Raw genomic sequence first — 16329 nt, forward strand, 5'->3', positions numbered from 1 at the left:
ATTTTGAGAAATTCCCTTCAAAGGATTTTATTGATAGTACCTCTGTTAGTGAAGTGAGCAATGTCGGGCTTGTTTCTGTAATCTGCTCTGTAATAAAACACTAAGGTTTGTGTGACCAGGCCCTCGGAGCATTCTGATTGGTCAGTTTGGCTTTGGTGACCCCACGAGAGAGAAAGTGTGAGGCACACGAGGAGGAGTAAAGGGTGTAGGAAGCATTCTGAGAGAGCTGCTTTCAAAGACGGAAAAGTATAAAACCTCAAATAATCTGGGAAGCAGGCTTTACAGAAACACGCGCTAGAGAATTAGTACTACCAAAGATACGTCGGGGAAAGGCGTAAGAGGCACGCTGAGAGAGTCTCCTTCAAAGACAAAAGTACAAAATCTGAACAGGAGACGAGGAAGGCACCTCCAAAATAATGAGAGTCTGAGAAGTGGGGTTTACGGAAACACGCTCGAGAGAGAGAGTGAGTGCCGGTGAAGAGCAATGCAGAGGAAAGGCACCTGGCACATGAAGGGCAAGACAGAGAAAATATTCTTTTCGACAGGTGCCCGCAGAATATAAACTATTTGAATACTAATAGTAACCGCAGATTTAAAAATACAGTGGTACCTTGGTATACGTCCTTAATCCGTTCCAGATCCTTGGACTTCTACCAAACAGGACTTATACCAAACGAATTTGTCCCATAAGAAATAATGGGAAAATGATTGATTAATTCGTTCCCATGAAAAAAAATCTTATTGTTATTGGCATATTATACATTGATGGGGTTGTATAAAATAATTTAAACACTGCTTAATACTAAAATACATAAATACAAAAGCAATTGGATGAAATAAATGAAAATGACTTGTCTGATAACAATGAGTTTAATTTTACTGCACAACAAAGGAGAGCGTTACAGCCCTTGTAAAGGAGCCACTTCAGGCGATTGTGTAGCACTGCCGTTGTTCTTCTTCAATCCAAATCCCTAAAGCAGATTCCATCCAGACTACTGCCTTACTACATCCACTTACAACTCGTTTTGCACCCTGGTTAAAAGGACACTGCGGCCGTAGATCTTATATTCCTTTCCTACTTTTTAAATAAAAAGAATCGTAGCCTTCAACAAATCCAAAACGTTTACCTTTTCGGCAATCATTAACATCTTCCGTTTGCACTTGGACACGGCCCCTGAAGCAGTAGCAGATCGTTTTGGAGCCATAATGAACAGGGCTTGACTATGCACAAAGATAAACACAAAAGAGCACAAAAGTTAACTCTTTACACAGCGAAACACGTTGATGCTGAATGAGCGAGACGAGACTTCCTGGTTAACACTGCATTCAGCACGCAGGAACTTAACTGCATGCACTGATTGGTTAGCTTCTCAGTCATCTGCCAATAGCGTCCCTTGTATGAAATCAAGTGGGCAAACCAACTGAGGAAGCATGTACAGTAGTGATGGGAAGTTCGGATCATTTTACCGACTCGGACCTTTGAGTCTCGTTCAGCAAAATGAACGAATCATTTTTCGAGTCATTTCGTTCAATTCTCTTTCCGGCTCAGACTGAGTTGGTTAAGCTTAATGGACTGTCACGTGATGAATGAACGACTCAAACCCGAAGACTCGAGAGATGAACTAATCAATTCTGTTTCCGCCTCAGACTGAGTTGGTTAAGCGTATTGGGCTGTCATGTGATGAATGAATGACTCGGAAAAACCCGAAGACTCGAAACGGGTGAATCAATTCCAATACAGAAACTATGGGAAGTTGCGCAGATGCGCATGCGTGACTGAACGAATCACTCCCACGAGACGACTCGTTCTCCCCGAGTCACAATAAAGATTCATTCAAAATGAACGAATCGTTCAAGAACGACCCAGCACTAATGTACAGGAAGTAAAAAGACACATTGTCCACAGAACCTGTGAAGCAGCGAAAAATCCGCGTTATATATTTAGTTATGCTCTCATATAAAATCCACGATCGAGTGAAGCTGCGAAAGTCGAAGCGCGATATAGCGAGGGATTACTGTACAGGTTAAAACTTTTTTTTTTGAAGGCGCGCTCCCGGTATACCACACGTGTTGTTCTAGCACACGAGTTGTATTCCAAACAAAGGTCGTATACCAAGCAAAATATTTCGCCTTTAAACAGGACGTATACCAAGTTGGACTTATTCCAAAGCAGACGTATACCGAGGTACCACTGTACTAGCATATCCAGTTACCCAACCATCATTTACATAAACTAGTATTGTCATGCATACAAATCAGTATAAATGCTTTTACACTGGGGGAATCCCCATGCCTATCATACATTAAATGCAAGTATGGCTGAGTTAGTCAATTCCAAGATTATTCAGGATATTTGTATTTCAACAAACTCTTTAAAGCTGTTTTTTATAGAAATATCTAGTTTGCCCCAAAATCACTCTGTTCATATACTGTATTAATATTTACAATATATAATAAAACTTATGAACAGAATCGGTGACAAAGAGCAGCCCTGGTGGAGTACAACCTCAACAGGAAACGAGTCTGACTTATTACTGGCAATGCGGACCAAGCTCCTGCTCCTCCTGTACAGGGACTGAATGGCATTGCAACAACAAGCCATGTACCCCGTACTCTTGGAGCAAACCCCACAGGATGCTTTGAGGGACACGGTCAAATGCCTTCTCCAAATCCACAAAACACATGTGGACTGGTTGGGCAAACTTCCAAGCCCCCTCCAGGATCCAGGCCAGGGTGTAGAGCTGGTTCAGTGTTCCATGTCCGGGACGGAATCGGCATTGTTCCTCTTGAATCCGAGATTCGACTGTTGACCAAACTCTCTTCTCCAGCACCCATGAATAGACCTTACCAGCGAGGCTGAGGAGTGTGATTTTTTTTTTTTTTCCTCCTTATAGTTGGAGTACATCCTCCGGTCACCCTTCTGGCTGCTACATTTCTTTATTATATAAAAAAAATCTTGGGATGAGACGAGACTTTCTCAGAGAGACACTTTCACATCCCCCGAGACCGGGCCTGAAACAAAAGACAAAGAGTAGATGACAAGAATTTAAAAACGTTGGTTGCGATACACGTACAGAGCAGGTTAGAGATAATGGAAGTAGGAAAATTCAAAAGTCTCAATAAATGATAGTGAAGATTGCATTAACGCAAGCAAACGGAAATTTATTATTCGATGAAATAATGGAACGGCGAAAAGAGATTGAATATATTGTTCAGATTTAAACTTTAAGTCGGAGGTTTGTAGATCGTCTAACTCGTGTTACCATCAGGGAAAAGGTCTATTTGCAAGAATCAAATCTCTTTTAGGAGCGAATTGAGCTCCGTTTGTAGTCGGAGGGGACAGTTCTGCCACTCAATTAAAAGAATAGAAAATCTTCCTCTTCCTCCATAGGGGTGTGCCTTGGGAGTGGGACCCCCAACAGGAGCCCAGGATGTCTGGCGGGGAGAAGAGAGACAAAGACAGCTGCTGTACAGGCTTTAAAATGTTGAAAGTGCCGCACGGGATGAAGATTGCGCAGTAGCACAGAACGTGCACACAAACAATGCTATAGAGCCTCATACGTTATTGTAAAAAAAAAAAAACTGAAATAAGCACAAGAACGGGCTCTTCGTACGTAAACCTGTCAAACATTTCAGACATAAGTCTGTCACTTTCTCTCCGCAAATTAGGAAAACTACACACCGAAATGTAGAGAAACTGAAACTACCAGGTTACTGTAACACTGCGGGTCCACTCCTCTTGAACCCAACACTGTCGATTAGTTATGATCGATGGGGACAAATCATACATGGAGCAAGGGGATGGTGTAAAAAGTGTTCTGTGCCTTTATCAAAAAAAATCAAAAGAAAACCAAAAGCAGTCTCCACGGTGCAATATTTCTAAAAGTCTATAATAAATAATCAATAAAAACAAGTAAATAGCGGACGCTAAAAACACAATAAATCATCAAAATCAGAGGTTAAAAATGCAGTCACTGGCTCTTTCAGATTCCAGCCCACCTCCTTCATATCCCTGCTCACCCATGACCCGCGCAGCCGTCAGAGACTCGGCACCCACGCACTTCATTCCCTAACCCTTGTCATGGCTGCGTCCTCATAGAGCAGCCAGACCGTCCGAGGTTGGCACTCCTCCTGCCATCCTTCACACACCCGCAGTCATACCTGGGGTGGTCATCCTCCACGCTCGTCCCACTCTACGCTTTTCTTCAATTGAACGAACCAACCCCTAGAAAATGTCAGCCTACGTTCCTGTTCGTGCTGCCTTTCCCTTCTTGGTGGCCAGATCGTCGTCCTCGAGAAAGCTCTTCAGCCATCTCTTAACCTCAGTTCCTTTTCCCTCCATTTTTTTCCTCCACCTCACATTCGCGCTTCTCATTTTATCCATGGGGACATGGCACAGGTGTGGCGATTGCAGCTCCCGGCCTCAGTTGCGGACACGGACCATTCCTCACCTGTGCACTTCAGTCTAGAAATGCACACACCGCATTGCCGCGCCCGGAAACTGTTACAGCCACACTACCGCGCCACCCTCCTTAACACACGAGTACTGCAATTATTTATTTTAAAAGGCAAAGAGCGGCGGACCTCACCTTACCACAGTTACAACCTACTGATGTTCTTCAGCAGTTCAAGTAAATGAAGCCTTGCAAGTTGATGCAATTTGCTCTGGTGTGCCAACTTCTGCTACGTAAAAACCCCCTCTGTCTGTCTTAAAGCAGATTTGGAACAGACTGTGTTACTACACCCTCTGAAGTACCACTTGGACAGTAGTGTTCCAGTGATAATGGGAAGAAAACAATTAACAAATGAAATGAGACTGAGAATTATAACACTTAGAAGTCTATTCCTTTTATTTAGAGAAATTACAAAATAACCAAAAAAATGAAACTGTCGGTGAGTACATTGGTGTCCTACACAATCCAAAGGCCACTGGAAGAAACTCTGATAGGAAGAGATCTGGCAGAGCCAAAGGCACATGCCAATCCGAAGACGTTTCTGAGGGTCACCAACTTGCGTCATCAGAGGCGCCTCACAGCTTAACGGTGAAGGTCGAAAAAAAGCAAGTGTCGGTCTCTACTGTGAAGAGGAGTAGTGATGGGGAAAATAAAGCTTTGAGGCTTTCTTTCTATTTGTGCCAAAAAAAATTCGAAGCTTTGAAGCCTCAGCGCAGTATGAACAGTGATTTCTGGTGGTTAACTAAGGTCAAGGCAAGCTGTCAAACACATGTGAAGCAGCAGTCACTGTTTCAGTCTCAAGTCACCAGTAAAAGGTCAGAAAAGTCTGTGTTCATTTTATTCTGCTAAGGATCTGCGCTGGTATCCAGAAGGTTGCCGGTTTGAATCCCCGTCACTGCCAAAAGAGATCATACTCTGCTGGGCCCTTGAGCATGACCCTTAACCTGTAATTGCTCCAGGAGTGCTGTACAATGGCTGACCCTGCGCTCCAACCCCAAGGGGTATGCGAAAACTAACAAATTCCTAATACAAGAAATTGTTTAAGGCGGAATTTAAAAAAAAGAAAAACTTTTCAGCACCATTTTCCATTGTTCGTCGCCATCTGTCACCAATGCTCTCCAAATCTCTCTGCCCTCACAATTCAACATTGAATGAGAATGATGCATTTTATATGGGCTACCTGTTCATTTAGCGGCAGAGCTGTCAAACCAATCAAGTGCACTTTGAAGCACTGATGACGTTCAAAGCTTCAAACGTCACAGGTCACGTGACAGCAGTGTTTTGACATAAGCTCTATCACAGTGATTCGACTCCCTACTCTTCAAACTGCCTGACACAATCTTTGCTGCGGTGTCCTTTTCTCATCTGAACTTGTCCTGCAGGTTTGATAGAGCGAGTAGTATCGGTGGGAAAGCCATTCCTTTAATGGACAAAACTAGGGCCTTGAAATAGCGGCTGTGGACTACTGCAGACTGGAAGAAAGTCTTCTGGGCTGAAGAATCAAAATTTAAAATTTTTTATATCTATAGATATCTATATCAGTAACACTCATAACAGTTACAAAACAATTACATTGTCAATCATGTTACGTTATTTTTAAAATGTTTCCCCTTCTTTTTTATTACTTCTTTAACACACTACTTCTCCGCTGCGAAGCACGGGTATTTTGCTAGTCTATATCTATATATACTATAGACTGTGTATATACACACACACACACACAGCTATTTCGTATCAGTGCAATACGCTGTTTGTTAAAACGGATGACACCCACTCTTACGTGCAAGTCTGCGTCGATATGAACTATCGTATTTGTTCAAGTTCTATTTAAATTTTAAATAGAAGGAATTTTTATTTAGTCGACAGAAATATCTTTGGTAGGAATGGTAAAAACAGACAGGAATATTATTCCTGAATAAATCAACTCAAACCTTAAACAACTTATAATATTTTGCTCTCCATAAAAATATATATCCTGTCTAAATTATACAAGTTAGAAATAAAGTAAACATTAAAAGAACAAACATTCAAATTTCTTTACTCTTATGTAATTTTATATTTTATAAAAAATAAACTTAGATTTTAAATATCCCAAAAGATTTTGCTCTCCATAAAAATATATCCTGTCAAAATTATACAAATTCAAATATGAACATGCTGCATAACAAAACCTAGAAATATAAATAAAATGTGTTCCTTTCAGCAATAACAAATCAAATCATTCAGTTGTCTTTGCTCATATGTCATTTTATAGCTGGACGCCTGGCATCTTTTTGGCCACAGGTTCGTTTCTGTTTGGTGTGAGGTTCTGTGTTGTGGAGATTCTCAGGATGGATTGCAGGTGCTCATCAGTGAGGCGACTCCTGTGTGCTGTTTTGTTAGTCTTTATCACTGAGAAGAGCTTCTCACACAGATATGTGCTACCAAACATGCACAAGGTTCGAGCCGCATGTAGACGGACTTTTTGTTCTTCAAAGTCACCAAAGCGCCGTGCAAACTCAGTGCGCGCAGTTTATCAGCAAAGTGCGATTTGGGAACACCGTAGTGACGACTTGGTTTAACATTACTTGGCAACAGGGAAAGTGGGGCAAGTGGTTGTGTCTCCCATAAAAGCAGCTCAATTGAAATCACTTTGTGATTGTGCACGGTAAAACGTCCGCTGAAGTGTCAGATTCTTATTTAATTCTTCTGCTTTCTGTATCTTCTGCATTGCATTCAGGTTACCCTGATGTTTTGTTTTATAGTGCCGTCTTAGATTAAATTCTGTAATTACAGCCACATTAGCTCCACAAATGAGACACACGGGTTCAGTAAACATATACTCAGCCTCCCATCGGTTTTTAAAGGCTCTATTTTCAGAATCAACTTTTCTCTTCAGCATCGTGTGAGCTAGCTTCGCAATAACTTGCAGCATCTTAAGGTAGACTTGATTAACGCGTAAGTGTTAGGCAAGGCAGCTGAAGCGCTGCATTATGGGATCTGTAGTTTATTGTGTTACCAGCGCTTCATATACCCGGCATTAATAACAATAATACAGTATATAAAATGATCTCGGGCCGGATATAATTACGCGGGCGGATGTGGCCCGGCCCTTGAGTTTGACACATATGGACTAAATAGAACTTGAAAAGATATATTTTTCAAATGTGATCGCAATTCAGATAGAGTTGGCGCACTACAGCCTGCATGCCTCAATAAGTCATCCTCCCTTGCCTTACTTTTTACCGTTCATCTAATGAATACACTGAGTATGGCTTTACCAAAACAATCATTGATGGCTAATAAAGTATCCATTATTCGAGTATGTAGATCGGGTTATATATATATATATACATATATATATACCGCGTATCGCAGCGGAGAAGTAGTGTGTTAAAAAAGCTAGAAAAAGAAAAGGGAACATTTTAAAAATAACGTAACATGACTGTCAATATACAGTATTTGTTTTGTGAGTGTTACTGAGTGTTGCTGTCATCAAGGATTTGATTATCATTATTTCTTTCAATCAGGTTCGTATTTGTAGGATGTGTTGTGTTCAAGTTACATTCCGTGTTTGTCAATCGTTGTAAAGATGACAGGTTTCATTCATCGATTCGTTTCTTACTGCATCAATAAACAGCTCGTCTTCTTCTTTATCTGAGACCTGACACACTGCATGCACGGGTTTTTTACACTGTCTTCCTTTAGCGGGACATTGACTTTTTCCAACGTGTGCTTTGTTTCCGCAGTAGTTGGATTTATGAATATGCTTGTATGTATGAGACGCTTCATATTTTTTGCTGCCTTTTCAATTGTGTAATTCGGTTTTGTTCAGCTCTTTGGAACTGTTGCCTTTTATCTGTGCACTCGCGCCAGTTCACGTGAGCCACTCGGTGTACATGCATCGAAGGTTCCCAGCTGTGCTGGTGCCATCTCGTGCTATGTCCATGGCTGTATTTAATGTTACCTTAGTCCTGGCACTTAAAACTTTCTCTCGCAGTTTCGCTGAGTTTGTGTCAAACACCACCCTGACCATCTCATCTTCCTCTCCATAAGCACAGTCCTTCACCTGTGAATATTTACCTGTGGCAGTTTGCTATTGGATTGCGCTGACGGACGGCCTTATATGGGCAGGCACTAAATTACAAACGCCAGCGGCAGCCTGTCTATGAACTTAATTTAAAGTGTAGGTTTACATCGTGCTTTGTTTCAAGTAGCAGAACTCATGAATATGGTTGTATATGTCACTTTCGCCGCTTCTTATTGTTTCGCTGCCTTCTCAATTATATAATGCATGTTTTCTTCAGCGCTTTTTGAGGTCTTCCTGGTTTTCTATGTACTGCGTGATTACGCAAAACCGTCCCGCCCACACGCCGCTGAAACGGCATTTCTCGCCAAGCATCTGCAGTACGCTTACAAGCAAACTCTACATGTAGTGAAAATTTACTTCTCCAGCTAGATTCCATTCTCAGAACCATCAAACTCTTCGCTAAATCATACAAACACACGCATGAAATTGCTCAGTCCAGTCCAACAGCAGCTGTACGAATGCTTTTCGAGGAAAACCCTAGGCAGAATTTACGACGCTACAATGCCCCGACATGTCACACCAATGTTGCAGCAATTTTAAATGGAGAAGATGGCGAACTGCCTGCCGAAAGGGACATTTGCATCTGTCCCATAGGCAACTCCTGTAGACAGATTTCCACGCTCAATATGAATTGCAATCCTATGGTTTACCCACTTTTATTCCCTTACGGAGACATTGGCTGGCACAAAGATTTACAACCTGTTCCAGATAAAAGAACCGGCAAGCGAAGAAGGCTTACTCAATGTCAGTTTTACGCGTACATGTTAGCAATGAGGAATATATTTAGTATTTTGCACTACAGTACGTCGTAGATGCGCATGTTAAAACAGAGGAAACACATCTCAACTATCTCAGATTAGATCGACAAGATTTGCACATGAAACAATACAGAGGACTGTCAGACGCACTGCAAGCAAATGCTGAAAATAAAAACGTACGTGTAGGCAAAATAATCATATTACCGTCCACATTTCCAGGAAGTTTAAGATATATGCAACAAAACTAGCAGGATGCCATGGCCATAGTACGTAAATTCGGACAGCCTCATTTATTTGTCACTTTCACATGTAATCCTGCTTGGCTGGAAATTCTACATGCACTGTCAGATAATCAAAGACCGGAGCACAGACCTGATATCCCACATGCTGTTTACTCTTCACAATAATTTTAACAAGCAGTCTTCAGCCACGGTCAGTTGTACGTGGCTTTTTCTAGGGTTAGATCTTTCGACTCATTTATCTTTCATCACCACCAAAACACCTATTCACACCTCTGTCTTTCAAGACTTATTTATTCTTGACTAGCAAAATACCCGTGCTTCTCTGCGGCGAAGTACTGCATTAAAATTTTTATTTAAGAAGAAAATTAAACCTTTTTAAACTGAGGGAAAATATGCCAATAATTATTTGTTAAGGATCTCTTTGTATGCCATGTTGTCAGTTCGGCCCTCCGGTTGTAACATGACCAATCTGTGCGCTGAGCTTACTCTTGAGCATGTAACGTACAGTTGGCCATATGAACAGTAATCTTGTCTCAAATCTCACAGCTTGGATTGCTGCTGTCATAATCGGTTTGAGTTTCATGGTTTGTTTCAATTACGACAGTATTTGCAGGATTTGTTGTGTTGAAGTGACATTCGGCATCTGTCAAGCATTGTAAGCACACAATCGGTTTCATCGATTAAAATCACATCCAGCTTTTGAGAGTTTAAAAAATCATAAACATCAAAGTGTCCACTACTGAAATCGTCACCTGTCAATCTAAGATGTTTATGAGGCATTGGCGGTTGTTGAAAGGTGTAAAATATTTGGCCATTTCGGTACACTTGAAAGAGACAACTGAACAATTCAGCGGCAGCCATCAACTCGCATGCAGAACCATAGGTGAAGGGCTTAAGTATTTCACTCTTCTAGTGCTCCTGTGTAGTCTAATTATCTCCTGTACCATCATCAGTCCACACCTTGAACCTGTCCAGTCATTCAATACATAAGACACAATGGATATCAAGAGTGAGCCTGATATGGCCGTGCAATATGTAACACAGAGAATGGAAAAGGCGGGTGCCATCTCCGGGCATGGAAACCACTCGGTAAGTGACAGTTCTTTGATCGATAGTGATCATCTCGATAGACATGGTAATGAGGGTTGGAATGATAAAGGAAATGGGTACCTGAACAATGTAAAGTAAGTCTAAAATACCTAAACAATAACTATAATCATAATAAATGAACAATAAAACAGCGGAGAAGCCGTGGATTAAATAAAAAGGCTGTAGTTATCAGTAGGGAGACGTGAATCCCATGGCGAAGCAAGGAAGGGAATGTAGAGACCGGAGTGACGGACGGTCTTATATAGGCAGGCAGCCAACAGCGTGGGAGGCGTTGGGATGGGGACCGAACGCCGCCTCACACGGTGACCAAGCTGCAGGCTATGGACGTATATATGTGCGTAATTAGGATTCAGTTAACGTTGGGAACCCGTGTACCAAATTTCTTGAAGATGTGCCCATAAGTAACAAAGACTGTTGAAAAGTTCAATATGGCGGCCGACAGTGGCATCATACCACCGAAACGTGCCCAAGTACGTACATTGGTTTCGGTTAGTTCAGGGAAGCCACCTACCAAATTTCGTGAAGATGGGGCCGTAAATAAGAAAGTTTAACATGGCGGACGTTGTTGACCGTTATGACCGTTATGCATAGAATTTCGAAATGAAACCTGCTTAACTTTTGTAAGTAAGCTGTAAGGAATAAGCCTGCCAAATTTCAGCCTTCTACCTACACGGGAAGTTGGAGAATTAGTGATGTTGGATAGTTCAATATGGCATCTGACAGTGGCATCATACCACCGAAATAAGTAAGTACATCAGTTTCGGTTAGCGCAGGGAAGCCGCCTACCAAATTTCGTGAAGATGGGGCCATAAATTAGAAAGTTCAACATGGCGGACGTTGTTGACCGTTATGACCGTTACGTGTAGAATTTTGAAATGAAATCTGCTTAACTTTTGTAAGTAAGCTGTAAGGAATAAGCCTGCCAAATTTCAGCCTTCTACCTACATGGGAAGTTGGAGAATTAGTGATGAGTCAGTGAGTAAGTCAGTCAGAATCAGAAATCTCAGGATTTCTTGTTTTTTTTTATTTTTTAAAATTCTTCTGAACTATATATGTATGTGTATACAGGGTGGTCCAGATTTAATTATGCAATTATCAAAAGACGAACCCATTGCACCCGCTGTTCGACTGACAACCGTCTCCCTGCCATTTTGTAATCTTATCTGCAACAAAAATAATTTTTTTGTAAAATCTCTATGTAATAAACTTAAGTTATAGCGTAATAACAATTGCATAATTAGATCTGGATATCTAGAGCAGTGAAAGGCAACTTTTTTCAAGTTGTGGCGCAACAAAGTCCAAAAATTTTCTTTTGCTGCGCACCTGAGGGACTGCCCATAAATAAAGTCGTGACGACACAGTCTATGGACAATCGCAAATAAAGTTACTTTTACTTTTACAAGTTTGAAAGACATTTTATTAATAAAGGAATCAAAGGATAAACCTTAAATGTAATTAATGTGAACGTTGAGATTGTTTTTCAGCACATACGAGTTTGATGCGAGGATCAATTTTCGAAAGACAGACGCGCATTTCCTTGTCGATCATTTGAAGTCTCTCGCGTTTCTTAGACTTCATTTCCGTAAGGGTTCCGTCATCTGTTTTTCCAACATAAAAAATATATGTATATTTTTTTTAAACATTTTCTTTTTAATCAACCAAAAGTTCAAAAACACTAGCAATTTTAAATATTTTACAAAAGTTTTCGCGGGGCCCCTAGAAAATTCCACAGCGCGTTGCCCGACAATGATCTAAAGGGATAACAACTGGGAAGGCTACACTACAGGGAGTGCAGAATTATTAGGCAAGTTGTATTTTTGAGGATTAATTTTAATATGGAACAAACACAGTGCTATCAGTCAATCCAAAATGTTAATAAACCTGAAACCTGAATGTTTCACAACGGAAATGTGAGTGTGAACATCATCAGGGGAATACATATGTGCGCACAATTATTAGGCAACTATTAGTGTGCAGATTTATTATGCAACTAAAGGAAAAATGAAAATTTTCCCATCTCACTTGTTTATTTTCATCTGTTATAGTGAGAATAATAAACAAACACCTCAAAATTTACAAATAAACATCTGACATTTCAAAAAAAATAAATCAATCAATGACCAATATAGCCACCCTTCTTTCCAATAACAGTCATAAGCCTTTCCATTCATGGAGTCTGTCAGTTTCTTAATCGGTTGACGATCAGCTTTTTGTGGAGCAGTGACTACAGCCTCCCAGACACTCTTCAGAGAGGTGGATTGTTTTTCTCCACCGTAAATCTAGCGTTTAAGAAGTGCCCACAAGTTCTCGATAGGGTTTAGGTCAGATGAGGAAGGGGGGCCATGTCATTATTCCTTCATCTTTAAGGCCTTTACTGGCTGGCCACGCAGTGGAGAACTTCGATGCAAGTGATGGAGCATTGGCCTGCATAAAAATCATGGTCTTTTCCTGTATCACTGTTTGAAGAAAGTGTCTTGAAAAACTGGCAGTAGGTTTGGGAGTTGATTTTGAGTTCATCTTCAATGCAAAAAGGTCCAACTAGCTCATCTTTAAAAATACCAGCTCATACCAGTACTCCACCTCCACGTTGGAGTGGAGCTCTGTGCCCATTACTGATCCACAGGTCCATCTATCTGGTCCATCAAGAGTCACTCTCATCTCATCGGTCCATAAAACCTTTGAAAAAAATCTGTCTTCAGATATTTCTTGGCCCAGTTTTGACGTTTCAACTTATGTTTCTTGTTCAGTGGTGGTTGGGTTTCAGCCCTCCTTACCTTGGCCATGTCTTTGAGCACTGAACACCTTGTACTTCTGGGCACTCCAGGTAGGTTGCAGCTCTGGAATATGAAAGTACTGGAGGATAATGGGTTCCTGGTAGCTTCACGTTTGATTCTTCTCAAATCTTTGGCAGCTAATTTGTCTTTTGTTCTCAACACGTTTCTTGCGACCCTGTTGACTATTTGCAACAAAATGTTTGATGGTTCTGTGATCACACACCAATATCTTAGCAATTCCAAAAGTGCTGCATCCCTCTGAAAGACTTTTTACAATTTTTGACTTTTCAGAGTCAGTTAAATCTCTTTTTGGCCCATTTTGCCTGAGGAAAACTAGCTGCCTAATAATTCTGCACACCTTGATATAGGGTGTCGATCTCCTTAGGCCACACCCTCCCTCATTACACAAATACACATCACCTGACGTGCTTAAATCAATAAGCATTCAAGTTAATACAGCTTGGAGTTGGAATATACGCATTAAAAATGATGATATGGTCAAAATACTCACTTGCCTAATAATTGTGCACACAGTGTAGAACAACAACAACATTTATTTATATAGCACATTTTCATACAAACAGTAGCTCAAAGTGCTTTACATATTAAAGAATAGAAAAATGAAAGACATAATTATAAAAAATAAATCAACATTAACATCGAATAAGAGTAAGGTTCAATGGCCAGGGGGGACAGAAAAAACAAAAAACTCCAGACGGCTGGAGAAAAAATAAAATCTGTAGGGATTCCAGACCATGAGACCGCCCAGTCCCCTCTGGGCATTCTACCTAACAGCTAGAGCTGAATGTACTTTAAATAAAAAGTGTCAAATGAGCATAATAAAAAATACCTAAAAGTGTATTCCCATTGCTTAAAATTGGTGCATGAAAATGGACATTTCATGTTAGTCCTCTTGTAACACTGTTGTCAGTTCTTTTGTCAGGAAAGTCCCATCAAGTCCGGAAGTCCCCACATACTGAATTACGTCTACTGCATGATTTGTTTTACAAGTCTGTGTTCCAGAAATTCATATTCTAGAGGCATGAGAGATGCTGCAAATATTACTATGAATACATGATTTAAACATGAGGTGAATGGTCAGTTTTATTAAGTCACAATGTTCTACTTTTGCCAGCATAAAATTCACATCTCTTTTTTTTAAACATTCTTTCACATTGTCCTTTATTGTTTTTCCATCTGTTCATTTTTTTTATTTTCCACGACAAGCTGGCAGAAAAAAAAATCTTGGTGCTGAAGAGTGTACAAGTGGCCTTTTGTTGGTCCTCATTTTACACTTTTTGTACCCGATGCAGTGCGTTTTCATTTCTTCTTCAAAGCCACCAAGCCTAAGATATTTATGTGCTCAATTAAGATTGGCTAGCAAGCAATGCGATGAAGTCTGATCCAAGTTATGTGATGAAGTCTGATCCAAGTTATGTGTTTGTGAATGGCAGGTGTGGGAGGAGAAAGGAGCCATCATGTCGAAGGGTGAGTCGGAGGAGTTGATTGAGATTGAAATTGATGGCCAAGAGAAGCAGGACTGTCTAGAGGAAGGGTAAGTATTACGCCTTTCTGAAGTCTTTACAGCTTTCATCTGCAAGGGGTGACTTCTTCTGTATATTTTAATAGCCTTCAGGTCAGTTTAGGGAGTATGCAGTGGGACAGCTCATTGCCGCACCCACCACACAACAAAACCTCTCGGGATCCTGGTTGGCAACGAACCAGGCAGACATGCGGCCCAGACCCACCCTCCAGAAATGACCCCTTTATCTGCCACAGCCAAGTGTTACGTGGGCATCCCCTTGGCCTGGTCCAGCCACTCGGGTCATCAACAATGCGCTGGATCACTCTTGGGGAATTGCTCCACTGACACTCCCTGACAATGTAGGTCATGTGCCTCATTCAGGACTCCATGAGCAACACAAAGTCAAACCAGCAGTAATTGAGGACCCTCTGAAGAGACACGGGGGTTCAGTCTTTGTCTCAGGTCACTGGATAGTGCCCATGTCTGGCAAACAAAAAGCACCAGGACTCTAAAGACTTGGACCTTTTGTCATTTTGCTCCACACACCCCTTTCCAGTGACCCCATGACCACCCCACACAAAACCCATCTACTCACTTCATAGGACATGAATGTCACTGCCAAGATAAGTAAACCTCTCAACAAGGTCAACACTCTCTCCGCAGACAGACACACTGCTGATGGCCGTCCCCAAGAGGTCATTAAAGGCCTGGCTCTCGATTTTTATCAGGACACTCACAAGCCGAGACCCTCGGACTCCTCGCTCAACCCCGATCAGAGCCTCCATTGACTCTGCAAAGATCATAGCATCCTCAGCAAATCTTTTTTTCAACAACAGATGCCCCACAGCTGCTGGACCCCCTCCCTGACCTTGCCCAACACCCAGTCCATACGAGCACTGAACAGAGTCGGAGCAGAATAGACTCCTGGGGAAAAAAAGGGATGACTTGTCGTGTATATTTAAGTAGCCTTCAGGCTCAGGTGTTTTTCGTCTTTATTTCTGGCGCCCGAGTACAACACCAGAAGGCATTTGCTGCTCCATTAGATTTGAACAAACATTCTTGTGTCTTTTTCTTTATCAATGCATATTGGACAGATTGCATCTGTTAAACTGAGAAGATTTTCAGAGCTTAAATTTTCATGTGGGAGTAGTTTCAAGATCATGTACAGTTTAATGAAGCAAATAAAAAAAACTATTATAAAATATCTGACAAAGGAACTTCTTGGTAAACTTAGCTTTAAAAATTTGGTTACACAGTGTCAAATTTTGATAAATATGCAGTTTAATTTTGTTAAAAAATGTTATTTGTGTGATAATTTTTTTTTAATTAAATAGCAGCCCTAGGTTACAAGTTTATGGTTTTATTTTGGGGTTTGATGATTAATCAGCCTGACATTT

At 41.0% G+C, this 16329-nt stretch overlaps 1 protein-coding gene across 1 annotated transcript in view; it reads left to right on the forward strand.

The window, feature by feature from the left end:
* gabpa (GA binding protein transcription factor subunit alpha) overlaps positions 1–16329 on the forward strand; it is an 80318-nt gene that overhangs the window by 20647 nt on the left and 43342 nt on the right. The window contains exon 2 of the mRNA XM_039743418.1: positions 14862–14962. Within this exon, the coding sequence (XP_039599352.1) occupies positions 14862–14962 (101 nt within the window). The remainder of the gene's footprint in view (positions 1–14861; positions 14963–16329) is intronic.

Source organism: Polypterus senegalus, chromosome 2, assembly GCF_016835505.1.
Source record: "Polypterus senegalus isolate Bchr_013 chromosome 2, ASM1683550v1, whole genome shotgun sequence".
Taxonomy (NCBI): Eukaryota; Metazoa; Chordata; class Cladistia; order Polypteriformes; family Polypteridae; genus Polypterus; species Polypterus senegalus.